Genomic DNA, 18,782 nt, shown 5'->3' with positions numbered 1-18,782 from the left:
TAGTGATGATTTATTAATATTATTTTAATGTTTACATAGTTGATTTGGAGCAAGTGGATATCATGGCGCTAACCTCGACTTTATTTAAATTTTACAAAGGTTTTAGTTTAAGAACTATAGAAATAACATCACGCTTTTGTAGTGCCGTACAGCATGTAAATGATACTAATACTATTTTGGCTGTAAGAGAAAAAAACAAAGTGGAAGTATTAAATCCTGCTGTTGAAGATTTGTCGACCGTAACACCTTACTTTTCTAATACTTTTAATTTAGCAGCGTATATTAATCAATCTGAAACATTGAAAAATCTAGTTGATTTAAATGTTAACATAAGTAAAATAGAAAAGAAACCATACATAGTAGAAAGATTTTTGAAATTAGATTTTGAAAAGGACATGAAGAACCATATAATATTTCTCAATAACTATATTGATATGGAAGATTTAGGCAGTTTCTTAACGAAAAATCCAATGATTTTCTGCGAACCATTGGAAGACCTCCAAGTACGAGTTAATTATTTGTACTCGAAAGGTTTCCAAGAAAGCCAAATCCAGCGAATTATTGTAAAAAATCCTTTTTGGTTGATGTTTAGGTAAGTTTAACAAGGTAAACTCATATTTTTATTACTTTCTGATGTTATTACATTATTTGCTATTGCATTTAAAATGTATTAGTATATAAACTTCAATTTTAATGTTTTTTTTTTAAAGTAATTCTTTTTGTCCTTGTTTTCCTAATCTCTAAATGGTTTGGTCTTTAGAATGTAATATATATTATATAGTTTAGAACATATACATATTATGATTTTTATTTTGCAGTACAATAAGGATAGACAAAAGATTGGGATTCTTTCAAGAAACTCTTAACTTATGTGGCAAGGAAGTAAGAGATTTGGCAACTAAGCAACCTAAACTAATAACCTACAATATACATAGTATAAAATGTAATATGTTTGTAATAAAAGAGGAAATGGGCTTTGAAGACACAGAAGTGAAAGAATTGGTTTTAGCTAAACCAAAACTTTTGATGTTGAGTAAGTATTATGATAATTGATTATTCAGTATATAATAATAAGTAAATACAAGAACTATTAAAAATCCTAGGTAATTTGTAAACTTAAGGATCTTGTTATCTTCCCATAACATATACAGGGTCCTTGAAGTGAATGTAAATTACAGTGACTATGTGTGCAAATTATGTGCTATTACCAAAATAGTAGCCCCTGTGCCATTCTTTGAACTCCTTGGTGGATGCAGCGCGGTATACACTTGAAGAGTGGCATGGGCAGGGCCGGCCGTTACAGTGCTCGTCGGAAATGATCTCTTATTTTCAACCTTAGTGAAAGCTCCTAGAAACACTGCAATATTGAGAGTGCATAAGAGGGAGTTGTGTTCCTCCTTCAAACATATTATTATGTTAACAACTTGCCGATCTCCTGGTGTCACTTAGACATCGATTTCAGAGACATCCTGTATATATTATATACTTGGTAATACCTAATGGGAATTACAGAAAAATAAGGTTTTGTTTCAATAACTGCTTTATCCATTAAAAATCACACAGATGTCTGGTTACTAAAAAAAGTTCACACACAAGATTTGTCCAAACTTGAAGGCTTTTTACATTAATTGTTTTCTATATTTACAAAAGATTAATCAAATATATGATTTAATAACTATATAAAAATGTGTAGAGAAAACACTACCTATTATAATTATAAAATTGTATAAGAATTATGAGCTGATATACATATATATAAATAAATACTAGACAACAAATCAATTGTAATTAAGTATAACTATAGTAAAATTTGTGCTTTTTTTTACAGATCAGAGGTCCCTGTTTGAAAGATTTAATTACATCCACAATGTAATGAAAATTTCACATCAAACAATTAAACAAAGCCCTGAAGTATTAATGTGCAGAAAGTTTAGAATAAAACAAAGACATTTATTTTTAGAAAAATTGGGCCGCTCTCAATATGATCCTCAGAAAGAAAATTATATTCCAATTAAATCTCTAGTTGAAGATTCAGATACTGAGTTTTGTAAAAAATTTGCAAAGTGTAGTGTTAATGACTTCAATACGTTTTTGAAGACTTTATAAGTTAACCAGCTTTTCCTAATACAATTTTATTATGAAATGCATTTAAAGAGTGGTACAAAAAGGCATCAATAATTCCCGCAACTGTGAAAACTCCGCCAATTATAGCACAGATATTTGTTGCAAAATGACCAATAGACCTGAAAAAAAAGAAAGATATTGTTTACTGTAGAAATAAGTGAAGAGAATAAAATTGTTTATACATGATAAATATAAAAAGACACTTGCCTTTCTTTTTCTGTGTACTTGACCATAAGTGGTGAAAGTTCGTAGCTAAAAAATGCCCCAGGCATTCCTGACTCTGCATTTATGTTTGACACAGATTTCTGATGTCTTGTAACTGAAAACTGGTTTGTGTGTAAAACAGTTCTGTCTAGTTTTACATACATAGTTGGAACTATTTTAAGGTAGTATTGGAACATAACAGCACCTGAAAAGAAAGAAAATTTGAAAAGATGGTTTTATATTGTTTTCATACATTATACATTAGTTAGTTACAATTCATTGTATAGTTTTCGTTCCGAAGTAAAATGATTTCGGCCTGATAATACAATATTTTTGCAAAGAAATAAAATAGTTTAACTAAAAAAAAGGAATGTAAAAATAAACTTCGAAAGCACATACGGACTCATAGTATATTATCAAAAGATTATTCGTAATTATCTTAAGTAAACGTTGTACAGCCAAAACTGTTGAGTGGTTTAGAAGGTTCCTGGGGAATTTTTGGGATAAAACCTATCCTACATCCTTCCTTGGGTCTCAAACTAAGTCTGTGCCAAATTTCATGCAGTCGATACATCGGTTTAGGCGTAAAAGAAGATACAGAGACGTGTGTTAATTCAATATTTTTATAATTTTTCACCCACTACTCTGCTCCTATTGATCGTAGCGTGATGTTATATAACCCATAGTCTTCTTCGATAAATACAGTATCCGACAAAAATTTCAAATCGGTCCAGTAGTTTCGGAGATCAGCGCGTTCAAACAAACAAGTCTTCAGTTTAATATAGTTATTAAGAATCTATATAAAATAATCTGTTCTATAACAGAGCACCCGATATAATGAAATAGTATCCTGTATACTGTATGGCCAAAAAGTCGTGGATCAAACGAAACAGGGAGATAAAACAGGTAATTTCCAACAAAAAATCTACGGCATGTCCATATCTTCATTGCAGGAACAGATATGAATGATATTTGTTTTATAATATAAGATAATAGTATAGTAATAAAAGGAAAATATTTAAATATTTTTAAAAATCGCATAACTGCAGGGCCTGTTGGCCAGCCAGGGTATAAGGTTTTAAATAAATATAATGGCAACACTGTATCTACCGCGAGTAAAAAAAACGTAACGTCAAAAACGCAAATTAAAAATAGTAACGTCAAAACGAAGCGAGTAAATTGTCATTGTCTATGTCATATTAACTAATGTCACTTGTCAGTTTTTTTCGTACCTCGCGAGGGCTGGGAATATCAATAAATTACTGATAAATAACAATTCTGATTCTGGAAAATCTTAACCAAGATGCCCGTACCAGGCGGAGTCTACCAGAGTCAAGGACCATCTTGTTTCGATAAAATGAAAATGGGCTTCATGATTGGATTTTGTGTCGGAATGGCGAGCGGCGGCCTCTTCGGTGGTTTTACAGCTTTAAGGTTATATAAACCTGTCATTTTATTTGTTATTATTATTTAGTTATCATATTATGTTACCTTATTTTTCATTTTAGATATGGAGCTAGAGGAAGAGAATTAGTACATTCCGTGGGAAAAGTTATGCTTCAAGGTGGAGGAACATTCGGCACATTTATGGCCATCGGTACTGGAATACGCTGTTAATCAGTTTGTTCAAACAATTTTGTACATACAGTAATTTAACTAAGTGCTCAATGCACTTGCCTATTCTTTTATTAGTGATTTAATATTATAATTCACACTAACAGATTTGTTATTAAATATTATTATTGATAGCTTTTAATGGAGTTTTTAATTTGATTGAACAGGTCTACAGGTATGATAAGATACTTAAAAATTGAACTTTTCAAATGACAATTTGTTTTTATGGAGTGGGTACACAGAGATTCTATTTCAAGTTGTTATTGACCAAGACAAGAATTGACATAAACAATTTGACTATATTTTTAGAAACAAAACTTACCTTCCTTAGCTATACCATTAACTCCATCTAAGGGTGCAGTGTTGGCACCTTCAATGTCGGTCCCGAAAGATAAGTGTCTGATAAAATGAGTTGTGTTAAAAACTGACGATGAATATGGCTGTACATCATGCACATGTACATGATTAATTGTAAAACTTTTCCCTGGAGCTATGTGGAAGCTTCCTCCTACCTGAAATTATATAAAAAATTATATACTCATGATATGCTTTGATTAATTGTGTGGATATGTAATAGGATACTACTACGGAATAAAAGTTTCAATGTTCTCTGGTAAGTTGAATGATAAACAGTATTCATCAATGAAGACTAATCTCTGATATTGTTTGGTACATACAAATAGTGGAAATATGTTACATACTCTGTTGACTTCCATGTAGCCATAGATTTGACACCCTTCTTTGAGAGCTAAGTTAGTTTTTTCAATAGATTCATCATTTTTACATTGCTCTATTGTAGACAAATCAGGTAAGGCCCATCTTCTTATTCTATATGCTTCTTTCACATCTTCACAGGTATTGCAACATCTATTAACATATGTATGTAATGTTTTTTATTATGTTGCATTAAACAATTAAAAAAAAAAAAATACACAACATAACTAATTAAAATTTTTTAGGTAACCAAATTATTGTACATTAACATTAATTTTGTGGATTTATATGCAACTATAACAGCAGCTTCGTCCACATTCCTGTGAGATAAAGTATTCTATGTATTATTCCAGATCATGATCTCCCTCAGTTCCAAATTTCATCCCAATCTATTGGGCCGTTTTGATGTGATAGAGTAACAAATATACACACAAACATTCCTATATATAGTTCTAATAAAACTAATAAGATACTTGGTTATAACCATATTGAGTACAGAAGTGTTTTTGTACGTTGCCCAACACTAGGATTTTCTCCTGTGTCATGGGTGAGTTTACAAACATACAATTTCACATACACATGACACCCAGACCCGAAACAACAATTTGTGGATCACACAAAGAGTTGCTCTGTGCGGGAATCGAACCCGCTACACGTTGCACGGCAGCCAGTTGCCCAGCCACTGCACCAACCGTGCAGTCAGCATTCAGGTTTTCAAATCTGTATTCCTAATCTGAAAACTTAATTTATAAATCCAATGGTTGCAGCTGACCTATAATTCTTGTTAGATTTGCATGCAATTTTTTCATTAACCTGTCTTACGCTGAAGCACTGATCAGTGCGAGATACAATGTGTATTCTATTGTTGTCTCATATACCCACAGACGAAAGGTTAAATTACTGATAATTTCTGTGCCTAATTGGAAATTGATACTGGATGTTACTTACTGAGATTCATTAAGTGCTGCTCCATAACAACTGCCACATGTGATTATTGCCACTTCAGAAATGTTTTGTTTTACCTACAAATAATTTAAAAATTTTTTTTAAAAAAATTTAGTGACATATTCAGCCATCAATATTATAAGTTAAGTCTCGTATTCATGGTAAACATCTGTTTAGCAAAGCAATATGGTTGTATGCATAGAGTTGATGCCCAGCAAGCGAAAACATCAGTTTATCAACAAATGTTGACATATGTAGACATATTATTTGCAACCGTTTATAAACATGGCAGTAGTGTGAAGCAATGATAATATTATGCAATTAATACAATTATTTTAATGAAAAGGTTTTGAGTTATTATGAGATTCTTCTATCAAAGAACACAAAGATAGAAATAAGAACAATATATTTCAAGAAAATTCTCACATCCTAGATATACCAACTAATTTTGCAAGTATGAATGTTATCTTTTCCAAGATATAGGTAAATTATTTAGATACCAGTGATTTTTAATAATAAGTTTGAAATCGCCAATTTGCCTTGAACAAGTGTGGTGATTATTGTATGAATACCTTCTATGTGTGAGGAGAGGTCTTTAGTCTTTGCTCAGTAGCGGGGAATAACAGGCTGATGATGAAGATGATATAAATAAGTAAAATCAATACAAAACATCATAAATTATGTTGAACATTATGTCAGTAAATTTTTACCAAGCAATATGATTAATGGCTCAATTTACCTGTTACAATGTTAGTCACAGAGTTTGTTTAGTGGCTGACTACATAATCATCTTTACACACTTCTAATACCATTCAGATCACACCAATAAAATATAGGTACTATTGTGAACTGCCACCATGGCCTTCCTGAGTTGAAAAAGATGCTTTTAAATAATTAAAACATCTATACTTATAGGGAGTTACCTAATTGTTTCAATATTATCTAGTACTGGTTTAACAAAAATGATTCTGCTGTTAAACTCTGAAGATATGGCAAGTATGCAAGAAAGAAAGTTTCAAAACACCTTCCTAATTTAAGGCTCTATGCTGGTTTTACAAGCACTACCCTTACAGCTGCAGTTAGTAATGTTTAGTAATCTTACTGTAGTAGATGTTGCAACTTCTTGCTTTTTTGGTTCTTCTATAGGATTTCCATTGAGATCCAGTCTTCTCTTATGAATGTTCTGTTCCATTTGTAGATGCTGTTCTCCTGATGAATCCATAGCATCAAGTACTAAATCTGAAATAGAGGTAGATAAGAATTAAATAACTAAATTGCATGAATTTTTACAATATTGGTTATTGAAACAACTTGTTTTTGTAATGTATATAGATAATTGTGTAATACCAAGATACAAGTAAAAAATTATAACACTAAATAGCAATGTTAATTAGTGGATTGGGCTGTTGATGTTATGTGATGTGGTTAAATATTTAATAACAAAGAATAATTTTGAATAACTTTAAAAATAATAAGACACTTTATGTCGATTAGAAGTAACATTCATCATAATCTTATTTAATCATGTGTACTGGAAATACCTAGAGTGAATTAAGTTTATACTTACAATTACATGAGATTGTCGGTACGATGATATCTAAATTTATTCGCAGTTTATGGCCTCTTGATGTATCTACGAACAATTCTTCAGAAATATTTGGTGACATGTAAGTGTACAGTTCAGATAGAAATAATAATACCATCATCAGTCCACCGGCAACAGTAACTGCAAAATAGGTGTTAAATTGTGTTTACACATAAAAATATACGTTATTTTAAGTTTTAGTTTATTAAATTATAGGTATTCCCAACTCACTTGCTGCACCGGTTGCAGTTTTTATTCGGAAGTCCTCTAACGTCTTAGCGTATGCATCTAATTGCTTAAACTTATCAATTAATTGAGATGTCATCGTATAAAAGTCCTAATAACTGAAACTACACTTCGTTTGTTTTCTCAGTTTATAATTTTAATTTGATGTTTTCTTTTTTCTATTTTGATTTTGAACCACTTTACTGGCACTTAGCAGTGGCACAGACTGACAGATTGGCACAGAACTGTCATTGTCGGGTTGTCCAAATGTCATTTGTTGCTTGTGATGTTCACAGTATACCAAAGTGTTCTGATTGGCCAATCATAACTGATCTACCAATGATATCTTTTTAAGTGTTTTTGGGTTATCGGTTACGAAGAACGGTATTTCATACTATAAAGAATTGAGAAATAATTTATTAAACTTTATTTTTTTTTGTCTAATATTTATTCATAAGTAAAAACATATTTTTAGTAATTCATTTCAATTGATTTGTAATGGTTTAAGTAAAAAGCTGCGGTATTCAAAAGTTGTAGATATTTAACTTTATGGTGTGAAACTGCATATAACGGGGTTTTTGGATATTAAGCAGTCAGAAACAATTAGTTAAATGTTATTTAAATTTCCAATAAGTCGGTGCTCTAGTTTCAGAGCACCATTTGGTCACCAACATACCAAATTATGTATACCTATATTTCTTAGGAAAGTTAGGATAATTAAGGCAAGCATCTCGAAGAATGTGAGATAGTTCGTCCCCTGGTTCCTACTCCTGCTTTAAGTCCATACCCTGGTAACCTGTTAGATAGGCCGCAGCTCTGGATCAGGCATTAGCACTGATGGGCTCCATCTGCGGTGGTTTGATAGCTCTTTGCGACGCGTGCGAAACGTGATACGCTGTACCCCCGGGTCTGGTTCTGTTCAGGCAGCGAGCTACCCTTGTTCGCCATCCGCAGACCCCCACCTACGGTGGCCGGAGACCGTCTTTTGTTTACGCACATTGGGGGGCGCGCAACTATAATTATTAATAGGACAGATACGGTGCTAACTACGCTCCTGCTGCAAGCACAAAACTGGCCTAATCAACATTTTATGTTGTCAACCATTATTTTAAATTATTGCGTATAATTATTGCGTTACAATAATTATACGCAATAATTTAAAATTGTCAAAACATTATTCCTCTGTCCTATTCATTTTAAATTCCTGCTGTGCCCGACAGGGTCCATAATCTATAATCGTGACTTACCTAATATTATATTTCTAGCGCCTATGTACATTATGGATGCAATAAATATCTTGCATTTAAATTTGATAGCGTTACAAAATTAATTTTTGTTCACCTTAGTAAAACGCAAAAGTGGCCCAAGCCGGAAAGTTTGTTATTATTAAAAATCTTGATCATTTATATTCTAATGGCCATAAAATCAGTGAGAACAAAAAAAAAAGATTAATTGGATTTATTAAACTTTATTCCGCCCATTTATCATAACTTTTATATGAGTTTAAAAAGATCAGCCACATGATGATGATGATGTTGATGAATGTTAATTAAAATATAATACACCTTGGTAAAACGCAAAAGTGGCCCAAGCCGGAAAGTTTGTTATTATTAAAAATCTTGATCATTTATATTCTAATGGCCATGAAATCAAAAAAGAGATCAAAAAAAAAAAGATTAATTGGATTTATTAAACTTTATTCCGCCCATTTATCATAACTTTTATATGAGTTTAAAAAGATCAGCCACATGATGATGATGATGTTGATGAATGTTAATTAAAATATAATACAGTTCTTTGCATCTCTAGTTTCTAATGTACCTATTTATTAATTTGCTAAGCGGCAGTTCATTTTAACATTTATTTTAAAAAATTACCCGCATCCTATAACAACGTGATATAGCTCAAAAGAAAGAGAAAAAAAATCTGATCATCTCAAAGGTCCTCATGACAGGTCAGGAAAGGTCCTCTAACTCATAATATTCTGTAAGAAAATATGTTGCTAATTTATTCATTGAATATTACTTATTTTAAATCTCAATCAGGTAGAATCTAGAAAATTACTGCGAGGCCAAGTGAAAACCAAAGAAGAACATGGACAATTTGAGAAGTGAGTGGCAACAAAAGGATCTCTGTGATAGCGTTATAAGTATCAAGTATCTACGTCTGATATAATAAAGTAATTAGTAATTAAATTTCAGATTATCTATGAGGAAGAAAATAAAATATCATTAAAAACAAAATAGTTACTATTGATTTTCAGAGCGCATTTTGAAAAAAATACAATTTCCACACCACCTGGAGAGCCAACGAAATAAACGGCGCGTTGATCTTTCTTTGTCGAGTTGCGACACCACCGCCTTTTATTTGTATGCTAGATGCATATTTCACATATGATAGACACTTTCAAGCACCATTTCCTGTACTTTGCTGTTCTTAATGATCCAGAAGTTGCGATTTCTTTTTGGGCACCTCATAACCGTTATTTAGCCGTAAAAGAAAAGGCGTGTAATGAGTCTGACAAATCGCATCGCAGATGATGCAGACGACAGGACAATGCAAAAAACATCCGAGCTTTGCGCAAGCGGAAAATTGCTAATTTAGGTATTTTGTAAAAATGTGAAACGGAACGGCGTGATTTTAGTCAATAGGAGTCTGACACTCCCTCTCGTCTCGCCCAAGGCGGGAGAAACCACTGGATGATTTTCCCCCATTAAAAAATGCTATTTGTTTGTAGGCAGACATTGTTGTTCTTCTATTTCTATGTGAAACTACGTGAGATTACAACAACATTCCATGATTGTGCGCCTGTTTTTGTGTGCAACGGCTACTGGAGTTCAAATTGTTTTATTTACTCACAGAAGACTCTATATTTCCACGAAGTCAAAGAGAAATAAAACCTAGTCCAGTATAATATACCAGTTCTAAGTATTTTGAGGTACCTTTAAAAAAATATTGTCATCAGTTTCATTATAGCCAAGCCTGGATTTTTAAGCATTCTCTTTTCGAATTGCGACTATGGTACCCTAAGCTATAATCATTATATATAATGAAAATGAGTTTTTTGTGTATTATATTGAAGTATATATATTTTTCGCCCCTTGTAGACGTAAATTCAATTTGCACTATAAAATAATGAATAAAATAACCACATCCTTGCAAATAAATGGAGTTAGGCCAAGAAGACTTGAAATTGAAAGTGGCATCATTGGTCTCGCAGTGAACAGAAAGAAAACTTAGGTGATGATAGTGGATCGAGGCGGAATACTATCTGGAAGTCATCGGAGAGGCCTTAGTTCAGCAGCGGACGTCTTGTGGCTGATATGATAACGATGTATGTATAAGGTATTTTCCTTTCTTGTGGTATTGTCATGGGACATCGGTAGGTACCTACCTACATGTACGAGTGTAACCTACCTACATACATGGGTAGGTATTGTGGGGTATCGAAAATGACGACTCTTACCTTTGTTTGTGATAAAAAATGTTGAGTTAATCAGAAAGTTACTGTATAAGTACTTAGGTGATACTACTAAAATAGTGTACAAAATAATATGCACCTACCTAATATAAGAAATCGAGTGAAAGGCAGTATATGATTTCCTATTCTGATTTTATATGTGCTATTAATTTATCCACAGATCTATTTATTGCTGTCTGATGTCAAAACAAATCGGAATCTTTAAAAAGGTTTGTAGAAGCAGAAAAGTATATTTTTGATTACCAACTACCTACCTATTGACTTAAATACTGTAGATACAACCATCGCGTGGTGTACAAAGAGAACCTATCTTTCCTAAATGAAATCGAGTGCAAACATGCTTTCAGGCACATAAAAGAGATTTCACAGTCCGTTTGTTCACTTTAGTAATGACTAGCCTTTTATATACTGGGTGTGCGACTTGTGATGTCAAAATAAAAAGACATATTGATTTGAAATAAATAGTCTTGGACAAGAAATTAGTAATCGAATACCTAATTGATTATTTTCATTGTATAATAGAGTTAAATAAATAAATGATACTGGAGAAGGAGTAGGGATAGAGTTAAGAGATTAAATAAATAAAAGATTTAATAAATTTAATAATTTTTATTGTCATATGTAGGTAATAACCTAAATTACTATGAAACAAATTTTTAACTACATTTGCTAAAAATCAGTATATGCAGTTGTATTACTCGAGCGGTTGTCACTTAGTTTTTCACTTTTTATATAATGTATCTAATTAAAACAAATTTCACTGCAAGATGACGCCCTGCCACATTCATAATAATTACTGTAATTATTATTAACATTATTGAGTATTATTTACATGTGTACAGTCTTTTTAATTTACCTTAAAGAGATCACTTCTTAACATTGAAGCCTTCTCCCGTAGGATCTAGGATCCACGGGTAGTTGTTAGGACATTCCATGCAAGTGAAAAGACGGAGTGTCTCCCCTGGTAACTCTCGAGTTGTAAGGGGGCATGCATTTGGTAGGGAGCAGAAAGGTTGACCTTTCACATCACATTTGTCTTGCTTCCACTCTTGGAAATCTCTGAGTGACGTCAGTTCTGTAGGGTTTTGCATCCACTGGATAACTTGAATAAGAGAGGTGAAGTAGACATCGTTCTTCTCCAACATCTCTTCGATGAATTTAATAAGCTCGTCTCTAAACTCCTTTTTGGATTTCAGCCATGAAGCATGGAAGTGGAAACCAAGAGGGGCACGGTTGGTACTGTAGTGGCGGTTGAAGTTGTGGCGCAGAAGACGTGCGAATTGCTCTCCGGTTTGAATGTTGGAGCAAGAGTCAACTACATGACAACCAGGAAGCGATTCATCGAAAGTTGGGTCATCTCGCCTGTCCAATTCATTCATTACCATTTCCCAAACTGGGTGGCTTCTAGATGGGCAGTTGTGCGCGTTACCGTTGCATTTATGGGGCATGCGGAAGTATAGCGTGTAGGGCCAGATAGGAACACGTCCAAGAGGAGCAGTAATAGAGGCATCGTAAACGAAGTACTGATCAGCCATCATTTCAAATTGTTTGTTTCCTCCAACACGTAGGTAAGGTGCACGGACGCCAATGATTGACGAGTCAGTAATATTGGCAAATCTTTCAATGATCAAACGAGCGCCAGCCATTTCTGCCAACCAGTCATCGTAGCTTCCGCTGCTCCAGTATTGAGGGTCATCCTTGTGAGTGATGGAAAACACGGAAATTTCGTGACCTTTACGGTGCAATTCTTGCACAGCAGCATAGTTAGTGTATTTGTGAGATACGAAGAATGTACCACGAATCTGACATCCATTGGGATTATGACGGTTTCCGTTGAAAATTTGTTCATACAAGTCAATGTTGTCAACGTTTACGGCACCGTTGAAGGTTATTGTGATCATTTGAGGCACTTGGTTGACCTCAATACCTCCAGGAATACGAGTTCCGTCTGCGGAGCAGAAACAGTCAGGCAGTGCGCACTGGTTGGGATCACAGTCTGGGGCTCGGTTGGGATCTACGTCGACAGCTGAAAGAGAAGATGTGAACATTGTATTTCAAATGTTTAGAACGAGTGTGTAGTGTAACCCTGAGTCTTGGTTCTCGAATAGATGATATATCTTTAATCGTAGCTATACTTACTACAAGCATTTTCGTCAGACTCATCCTTGCAGTCAAATTTGCCATTACAGAAAAGTTCCTTTTCAATACAGTCACCACTTCCACAAGCTAATTTTCCTTCAGGACAGATTGGCTCATCCGTTTTCAGGATAGGCAACACTTTCCTTGGTTCTGTAAAATAGAATATATCGTTACAATTGCAATAGAACCCTTTGTAATGGGACGTAGTCGGAGTGTTTCGCTTACACACGTACGCAGGTGCCACTTATTTATTTGCTTCGTATGTGTTTTAATTGTAGTAGTGTAGTTCCATAAGAAAATAGAAGAAAGTCAAGCATGACACGATGATCAAGTTAACAGAAAATAAAAAGTAAGAAATAGGATAGCTGATAAATAAGAAGGTATTCGTTGACGATTTAATTTTTATTGGTTATGAAACAGTTACAGATTTATTAGATGAAACTGTAAAAGACGAATTGTTGGCATCGTATTATGAGTTCAGGATGTTATGATGTAATAAGAAGAATTTTATGTCGGGAATGAAATCATTGGGTATCGAGCGATGAATTTGCCTTCCAATACCAACATTGATTGAAGTAAGATATTAGAGCAAACAGACTCGCATTCAAATACATATTTTAATTGACTTTGCATTTATTATGGCACTAAAATTCCATGAATATTGTATTTAGTACAAAATTGCCATATCAAACTGTCAACTAAATAAAATACTAATATTTGAATGCAACGTCCATGAGCCATTGAAATATAATAAAATAATTAAAATTAAATACTTTTTTTAGGAATACCTTATTTTAATAGCAATATTATTTAGTTAAGTTAAAGCAGGTTGGTGTATAATACATATTGTAGCTGACATTTGGTGAACACTAAATAATGGTTAGTATCTAAGATAAGTTCCCTCCACGAAAAATAGTAGGTACAATGTAATCAACTTTTGTTAATGTCATGGTAATGAAGCTAAAGCCATAAGTTAGCAGGTATTGAAAGATTGCAGAGTAAGTAGAATTGTTTTGTGTAGAAGGAGTCGTAATAAAACAAAACGTAGAAAGAACTGAGATAGTCCTGATATTTGTTTGAGTCGTTTTCAATGTTACTAACAAGTGAAACTATGTTGTTCGGTGCATTGCATGTATTAGATATGTGTTAATAAATCTGTTGCAATTGTGGGGTTGTTCTGAAAACATCTGTATTATTTATTTATTTAACGAAGGGAGGTGAATATGTATTGTATGTGGGTGTTCGTATTTTGTGCAACATACTCATAAGTATGTATTGTACAATAAAAAATTAATAGTGTGTGTTCAGTGTACCTAATTGTTGCTGTGGAAATAATGTTAATGCGCAATATTCGGTTCGGTCCACGTGGGCCGCTCCCTCTGTCCGGGGCCTCATGCAATACACCTTAACTACAGTGCGACGCGGCCCCTTCACCCAAGCCTAGTTTGCTCGCTACGCGCCAATAGCTTCTTTTCGGCACTTACTCTCAAGTTTGTCACAGTTGGTCACTTTACCCTTCCAGTCGCAGGTTTGTTTATCAAGATCGAATGCCAGTCCAGACGGGCAAGTGATTTGTTTAAGACCTGACCTAGTGCACCTGCGTTGACAAGAAATGTGACATTTAATAAAATGCATAGTAGCAGGAAGTGGGCATTCGGAAGGCTAACAGGTACACCGGCTTGCGACACTGAACCGGGCCCATAAAGGAAGTTTAGCCCTCCGTACGACCACTTCCGCCATTCAACGGAACTTACTTTCTATTTTGTCGCAATTCTTAACATGTGTTTTCCAATCACAAGTTTGACGGTCGATATCGAAGGCGAGACCACCAGGGCAGCGCACTGAGGCGAGCCGAGTCACGCCGTTCTCACCGCCTTTGTCGCACCTGTACACAGCAATACTCTTAGCAAATAGCAAAATGTAGCTAGATCCATACAACTTGAAACTGAAACCTCAACGAACATAGGAAGGCAATTACACTAGTTTTGTAGCCTATGTAGATCGGCGGTATATTATTGAAGGACGGGCTATGGATCTGTAATATAAACTCCATTGGTATACTTCTAGTCCATCAGTTTAGAATATAATAAATTCGAATTTCATTAAGTATAATTTAACTAGCTAACTTCTGCGTGGTCTCTCCCGCTGCACGGTGTGCTCCTAGGGTATAGCGTGAAATTTGTAGCCTTTTGCCTTTTTAGACTACTGTATGTATTATCCAACAAATAAATAATTATTCAAATCAGAATAGTAGTTTCAGAAATTAGCGCAAACAAACAAACAGACAAACAATCCAAGTCTTTAGCTTTATATAAGTACAACTATAAAAAAGTAATAGTCACTCCCGCGCGGTTTTATTCGCTGCTCGGCTACTATTTTCATAGCGTGACGATTCAAACCTTCAATTTAAGCCTACTCGATGAACGGACTAAGAAACAAAAAAACAATTACTTAATTTTAACATGCAGTTTCGCAGATCAGCGCGTTTTTTGTATAGAAATAAGTATACAGATATATAGATAGAAGATCATCACCTAAACTTATAAATGTAGTTACTAAATTAAAGCAGTAGTCAGTTACTGTACGTACTGAGACAAAGACTTTCAAATTTAATTTTCAAGCGTGAGCTTTGCCGTACAAGTTCACCATTCACTCTAATATTCACGGCACGAGGGTGACCGTTCTGTACACAGACTGGAATATCAAGTCATTACCTTGTTGCATACTAAACAGTGTCCATAAATATATCAAACGACAAACAACGGTCCTTGGCTTTATGCTTAACTACAAAATAGTTTGGAATGGGTGGTGCATGCTAGTTTTCTGCTGGAAGTAATTTATTAGATCAGTGTTAAATGCAAGATATACCCATAAAGTCAACCTTGCTAGCTTTCATTACGACTGACTGATTAGTGAAACTGGTTTGTTTACTAACCAGTTTTCTCTAGACTCTGATAGAAACATGACAAACTTATGACGACAGAATAACATTGCAACTCGGTCATATTTCGAAACCTACTATCACAGCATTCACAATGTGGGTATATTTAGTAGTTACAACAAACGAAATATGCTAAGACGTAGTTGTGCAAAACCTACCTGACTACATCGCGGCAGTCTCCTTCGGTGGTGAGACGGAAATACTCGTCAGCCGGGCGACCATCGCACAACTGTTCTGCGTTGACATCATCTCCTCCGTCCTCCTCCTGCCGCTTAACTCGCAATTCACCGGTCACTGCAGCAAACGTTATATTTTTCATATAAATTTCTATAATCACCTCCTCTTGGTTACATAACATTTTGAGTCAGGAGTGAATCGATTCCACAGCCTTAACATGCTCATTAGGTAACACCACTTAACGTAAGCTGCTATTACAACACAGCGGGTGTAGGAATGTTGTAGCTGCAGTTTCATTGCAGTACCGAACATGTAGCTAAATAGACATGTACAAGTACATGCCGTGCTCATTAATTGCAATAACTGGGCATAAGAATTGTTTTTCATAAACTTTAAATGCGCTACGGGTATATTTAGCATGATTGTATAACTATGTGCAATTAAAATTGTGAATGTAATGAATGCTTGTGCAATATTCTATGATAGAAAGAACTTATCTTCGAGCTTATGTATTTTGTTATCAAACTACGATATTTTAAAAGTTATTCTAAGTTTAGAATATTTCGAGTTGACTGCAGCTCTATTCCAAGTCGGCATTGAAAGTTGAAACGTTGAAAAGAAATCGAGGTCAAGCGAAGTAAACGAGCCACGTCGGTAGCCGGTGTTCTTTCTTTGTTACTATAATCGAACTTTAAAGTTATGTAAACGGTAATGTTTGAATTTGTGAAAAGATTAACAAAATTATTTTAATATTTCTTGATCAAAAATAAAGTCTCGCTAGTAAGTAAATTTTAAACACAGATAATATTTACAAATCTATTAAAATTATAATTAAATTTATTCGGGGTATTAGTTCATTACCAATTAATAGGTGTATTATTATTATCAATATCACATACAAGTAAAAAACTTAAAAAAATAATGAACGGATTATGTAACACTAAACTAAATGTTATTCCCATCTGTATGCAAAACTACCGGCACTTTTAATAAATAAATTTGAACATTAAACAAAACATAATAAAATTGAATACATATTTTAAAAATGTAAAAAAAAATATGCAATAGATTTATCTTTATCTACCTATCGTTTTATATTTGGGAGAGTAATATTTTTAATTTTATCCTGAAAATGTTAGCGCCCTGTTATAGGCATTATAAAATATAAAACTTACCGAGACAGCTGAGCAACAACACACCAAGACACAGACACGCGTGTCGAGCCATGATGCTCGGCGAGGACTGGTCGCTGCGACGTTCGCCGTCAAGAAAGTGCAAGAGGTCTCGCGTTGCCCCTCTTCACCTATTTGTATTTATATAACCTGGCACCGCACTCTCGGCACCCAGCAAGCTCAGACACATCAGCCGTCCTATAGGTACTACACCTCTGGACGATATAAACTACCGTACTAAAATCACAGCTATTAATAACCATTCGACTCAGGCTGGGACAACATGAATGATAATTATGCTATTGCTAATGATTTTGGTAAATCACCTTCAAAAACTTTCTTTTGCAGTATGCGTTATATTTGCATCTATTATGAGATACACGAGCGTGCTTATATTTTAACATCAGGATGTGACATTGGAAGATTTCAGGTATTTATTATTTCATAAACTTTTCAGACACGAGGTAAACGAACATATTCTCAAAACTTGAAATTTTACACAGACATATTAAAGTTTAAAACTTTCAAATAGAAATAAATATATCACTGTCGTCTTCAACACAGGAAATTGTAGTCATGGCGAATGCAATTAGACAGGCGGAAGATTAGCTGATTGAATTGGGCATTTACCTTCGTTCACCAAATTATAAAATACGTGAGGGTACCGTGACGCGTTGTTATATTTGTATCTCGTGTACTTTGACACATTGTACATACAATATAAAAACGTTATTTATTCTTGATTAATTTAATGTTAGTGAAAGCTCTTCGTCAGTACTGCACATTTAAAATTAAACGCGAAAATGAAAATTTTCCACAATGTCTTTCATATCGTGCATAGGAAAGCTTCGCTGTTTTTTTATGTTGACGCCTTGATGTTTAATACGAATCTTGGTATCGTATAATATATTTCCGTTTCCATTTATAGGGAAATAAAAGTTAACCAGGTTACCTTTATCAAAGTTGTATCAGGGTTGAGTATCGGTTTAAGTATTTAAATGGTAAATCAATTTTCATCATTGACACCTATTTTCCACCATTCTCTGATGTTGTGGGTGGGTACTAGAGAAAGTAACATTATTTAAAATCTTTAAATTAATGGAAAACCGGTTGACGTGTCGGTTTTTGTAAACAAATTTTATTTAAAAATTATAGGCCAATGCTGAGAATTAGAATAAGAATGTATGTACTCGTAAGTATATTTTCATGCTTTACATGGATGGGTACATTTTTAAAAGTTTTACGTAACGGCTCGCTTAGTGACCAATTCTCTTAATTTATCCGAATTAAATAATACTTAGGTATGTGTTAATATAATGTGTAAATTATACTATTACTTTTAAATGATAATCACGACTGGCATTAGTTAGGCGGCTGGGTATAACGGGGCCCCTGACAACATCACCAACTTGTTTTACAAGTCGAGATTCTAGGTACACACATAAGCAAATATGTGCTGTT

At 34.0% G+C, this 18,782-nt stretch overlaps 4 protein-coding genes and 1 long non-coding RNA gene across 6 annotated transcripts; 3 read left to right on the top strand and 2 right to left on the bottom strand.

Annotated features, from left to right (window-relative positions):
- Nucleotides 1–6: 6 nt before the first annotated feature.
- Nucleotides 7–7,658, bottom strand: LOC118273686 (endoplasmic reticulum-Golgi intermediate compartment protein 3). The gene is made up of 8 exons (XM_035590784.2): nucleotides 7,418–7,658; nucleotides 7,169–7,327; nucleotides 6,704–6,840; nucleotides 5,605–5,678; nucleotides 4,644–4,809; nucleotides 4,265–4,454; nucleotides 2,332–2,533; nucleotides 7–2,243 (listed from the first exon to the last, which is right to left on the bottom strand). Exons 1-8 carry the CDS (start codon nucleotides 7,509–7,511, stop codon nucleotides 2,108–2,110), a joined length of 1,158 nt encoding a protein of 385 aa, XP_035446677.1. The 5' UTR covers nucleotides 7,512–7,658; the 3' UTR covers nucleotides 7–2,107.
- On the top strand, nucleotides 63–2,324 carry LOC118273687 (transcription termination factor 3, mitochondrial). The gene is made up of 3 exons (XM_035590785.2): nucleotides 63–592; nucleotides 819–1,033; nucleotides 1,829–2,324. Exons 1-3 carry the CDS (start codon nucleotides 63–65, stop codon nucleotides 2,104–2,106), a joined length of 1,023 nt encoding a protein of 340 aa, XP_035446678.1. The 3' UTR covers nucleotides 2,107–2,324.
- Nucleotides 3,518–4,084, top strand: LOC118273688 (reactive oxygen species modulator 1). Its single transcript, XM_035590786.1, has 2 exons — nucleotides 3,518–3,762; nucleotides 3,837–4,084. Exons 1-2 carry the CDS (start codon nucleotides 3,632–3,634, stop codon nucleotides 3,943–3,945), a joined length of 240 nt encoding a protein of 79 aa, XP_035446679.1. The 5' UTR covers nucleotides 3,518–3,631; the 3' UTR covers nucleotides 3,946–4,084.
- Nucleotides 7,659–9,656: 1,998 nt separating the features above from the next.
- Nucleotides 9,657–11,647, top strand: LOC118273689 (uncharacterized). Its single transcript, XR_004783428.2, has 2 exons — nucleotides 9,657–10,745; nucleotides 11,053–11,647. It is a non-coding gene; the product is annotated as an uncharacterized LOC118273689 (long non-coding RNA).
- LOC118273685 (chitin deacetylase 1) lies at nucleotides 11,482–17,584 on the bottom strand. Of its 2 annotated transcripts, none has more exons than XM_035590783.2 (5): nucleotides 17,325–17,584; nucleotides 16,131–16,266; nucleotides 14,516–14,628; nucleotides 13,032–13,181; nucleotides 11,482–12,918 (listed from the first exon to the last, which is right to left on the bottom strand). In XM_035590783.2, exons 1-5 carry the CDS (start codon nucleotides 17,374–17,376, stop codon nucleotides 11,759–11,761), a joined length of 1,611 nt encoding a protein of 536 aa, XP_035446676.1. In that variant the 5' UTR covers nucleotides 17,377–17,584; the 3' UTR covers nucleotides 11,482–11,758. The 2 variants fall into 2 exon arrangements, with proteins under 2 accessions (XP_035446676.1, XP_035446673.1); XM_035590780.2 differs by lacking the exon at nucleotides 14,516–14,628 and adding an exon at nucleotides 14,786–14,916 and having other exon boundaries at nucleotides 17,325–17,552.
- Nucleotides 17,585–18,782: the final 1,198 nt, after the last annotated feature.

This window comes from Spodoptera frugiperda, chromosome 1, assembly GCF_023101765.2.
Source record: "Spodoptera frugiperda isolate SF20-4 chromosome 1, AGI-APGP_CSIRO_Sfru_2.0, whole genome shotgun sequence".
NCBI classification, from domain to species: Eukaryota; Metazoa; Arthropoda; class Insecta; order Lepidoptera; family Noctuidae; genus Spodoptera; species Spodoptera frugiperda.
This window is presented reverse-complemented; position numbering and strand designations above follow the sequence as displayed.

Bases quoted from the DNA above. Each gene is read 5' to 3' on its own strand.
- LOC118273687 (XM_035590785.2), top strand. From the start codon at position 63: ATGGCGCTAACCTCGACTTTATTTAAATTTTACAAAGGTTTTAGTTTA. The intron at 593-818 runs GTAAGTTTAACA...TTTATTTTGCAG, and splicing joins CCTTTTTGGTTGATGTTTAG to TACAATAAGGATAGACAAAA. The intron at 1,034-1,828 runs GTAAGTATTATG...TTTTTTTTACAG, and splicing joins ACCAAAACTTTTGATGTTGA to ATCAGAGGTCCCTGTTTGAA.
- LOC118273688 (XM_035590786.1), top strand. From the start codon at position 3,632: ATGCCCGTACCAGGCGGAGTCTACCAGAGTCAAGGACCATCTTGTTTC. The intron at 3,763-3,836 runs GTTATATAAACC...TTTTCATTTTAG, and splicing joins GGTGGTTTTACAGCTTTAAG to ATATGGAGCTAGAGGAAGAG.
- LOC118273686 (XM_035590784.2), bottom strand. From the start codon at position 7,511: ATGACATCTCAATTAATTGATAAGTTTAAGCAATTAGATGCATACGCT. The intron at 5,679-6,703 runs GTAAGATTACTA...AATTATTTGTAG, and splicing joins AAGTTGCAACATCTACTACA to GTAAAACAAAACATTTCTGA. The intron at 4,810-5,604 runs GTAAGTAACATC...ATATGTTAATAG, and splicing joins GCAGCACTTAATGAATCTCA to ATGTTGCAATACCTGTGAAG.
- LOC118273685 (XM_035590780.2), bottom strand. From the start codon at position 17,376: ATGGCTCGACACGCGTGTCTGTGTCTTGGTGTGTTGTTGCTCAGCTGT. The intron at 14,917-16,130 runs GTAGGTTTTGCA...TGCTGTGTACAG, and splicing joins GACTGCCGCGATGTAGTCAG to GTGCGACAAAGGCGGTGAGA. The intron at 13,182-14,785 runs GTAAGTTCCGTT...TCTATTTTACAG, and splicing joins GAATTGCGACAAAATAGAAA to AACCAAGGAAAGTGTTGCCT.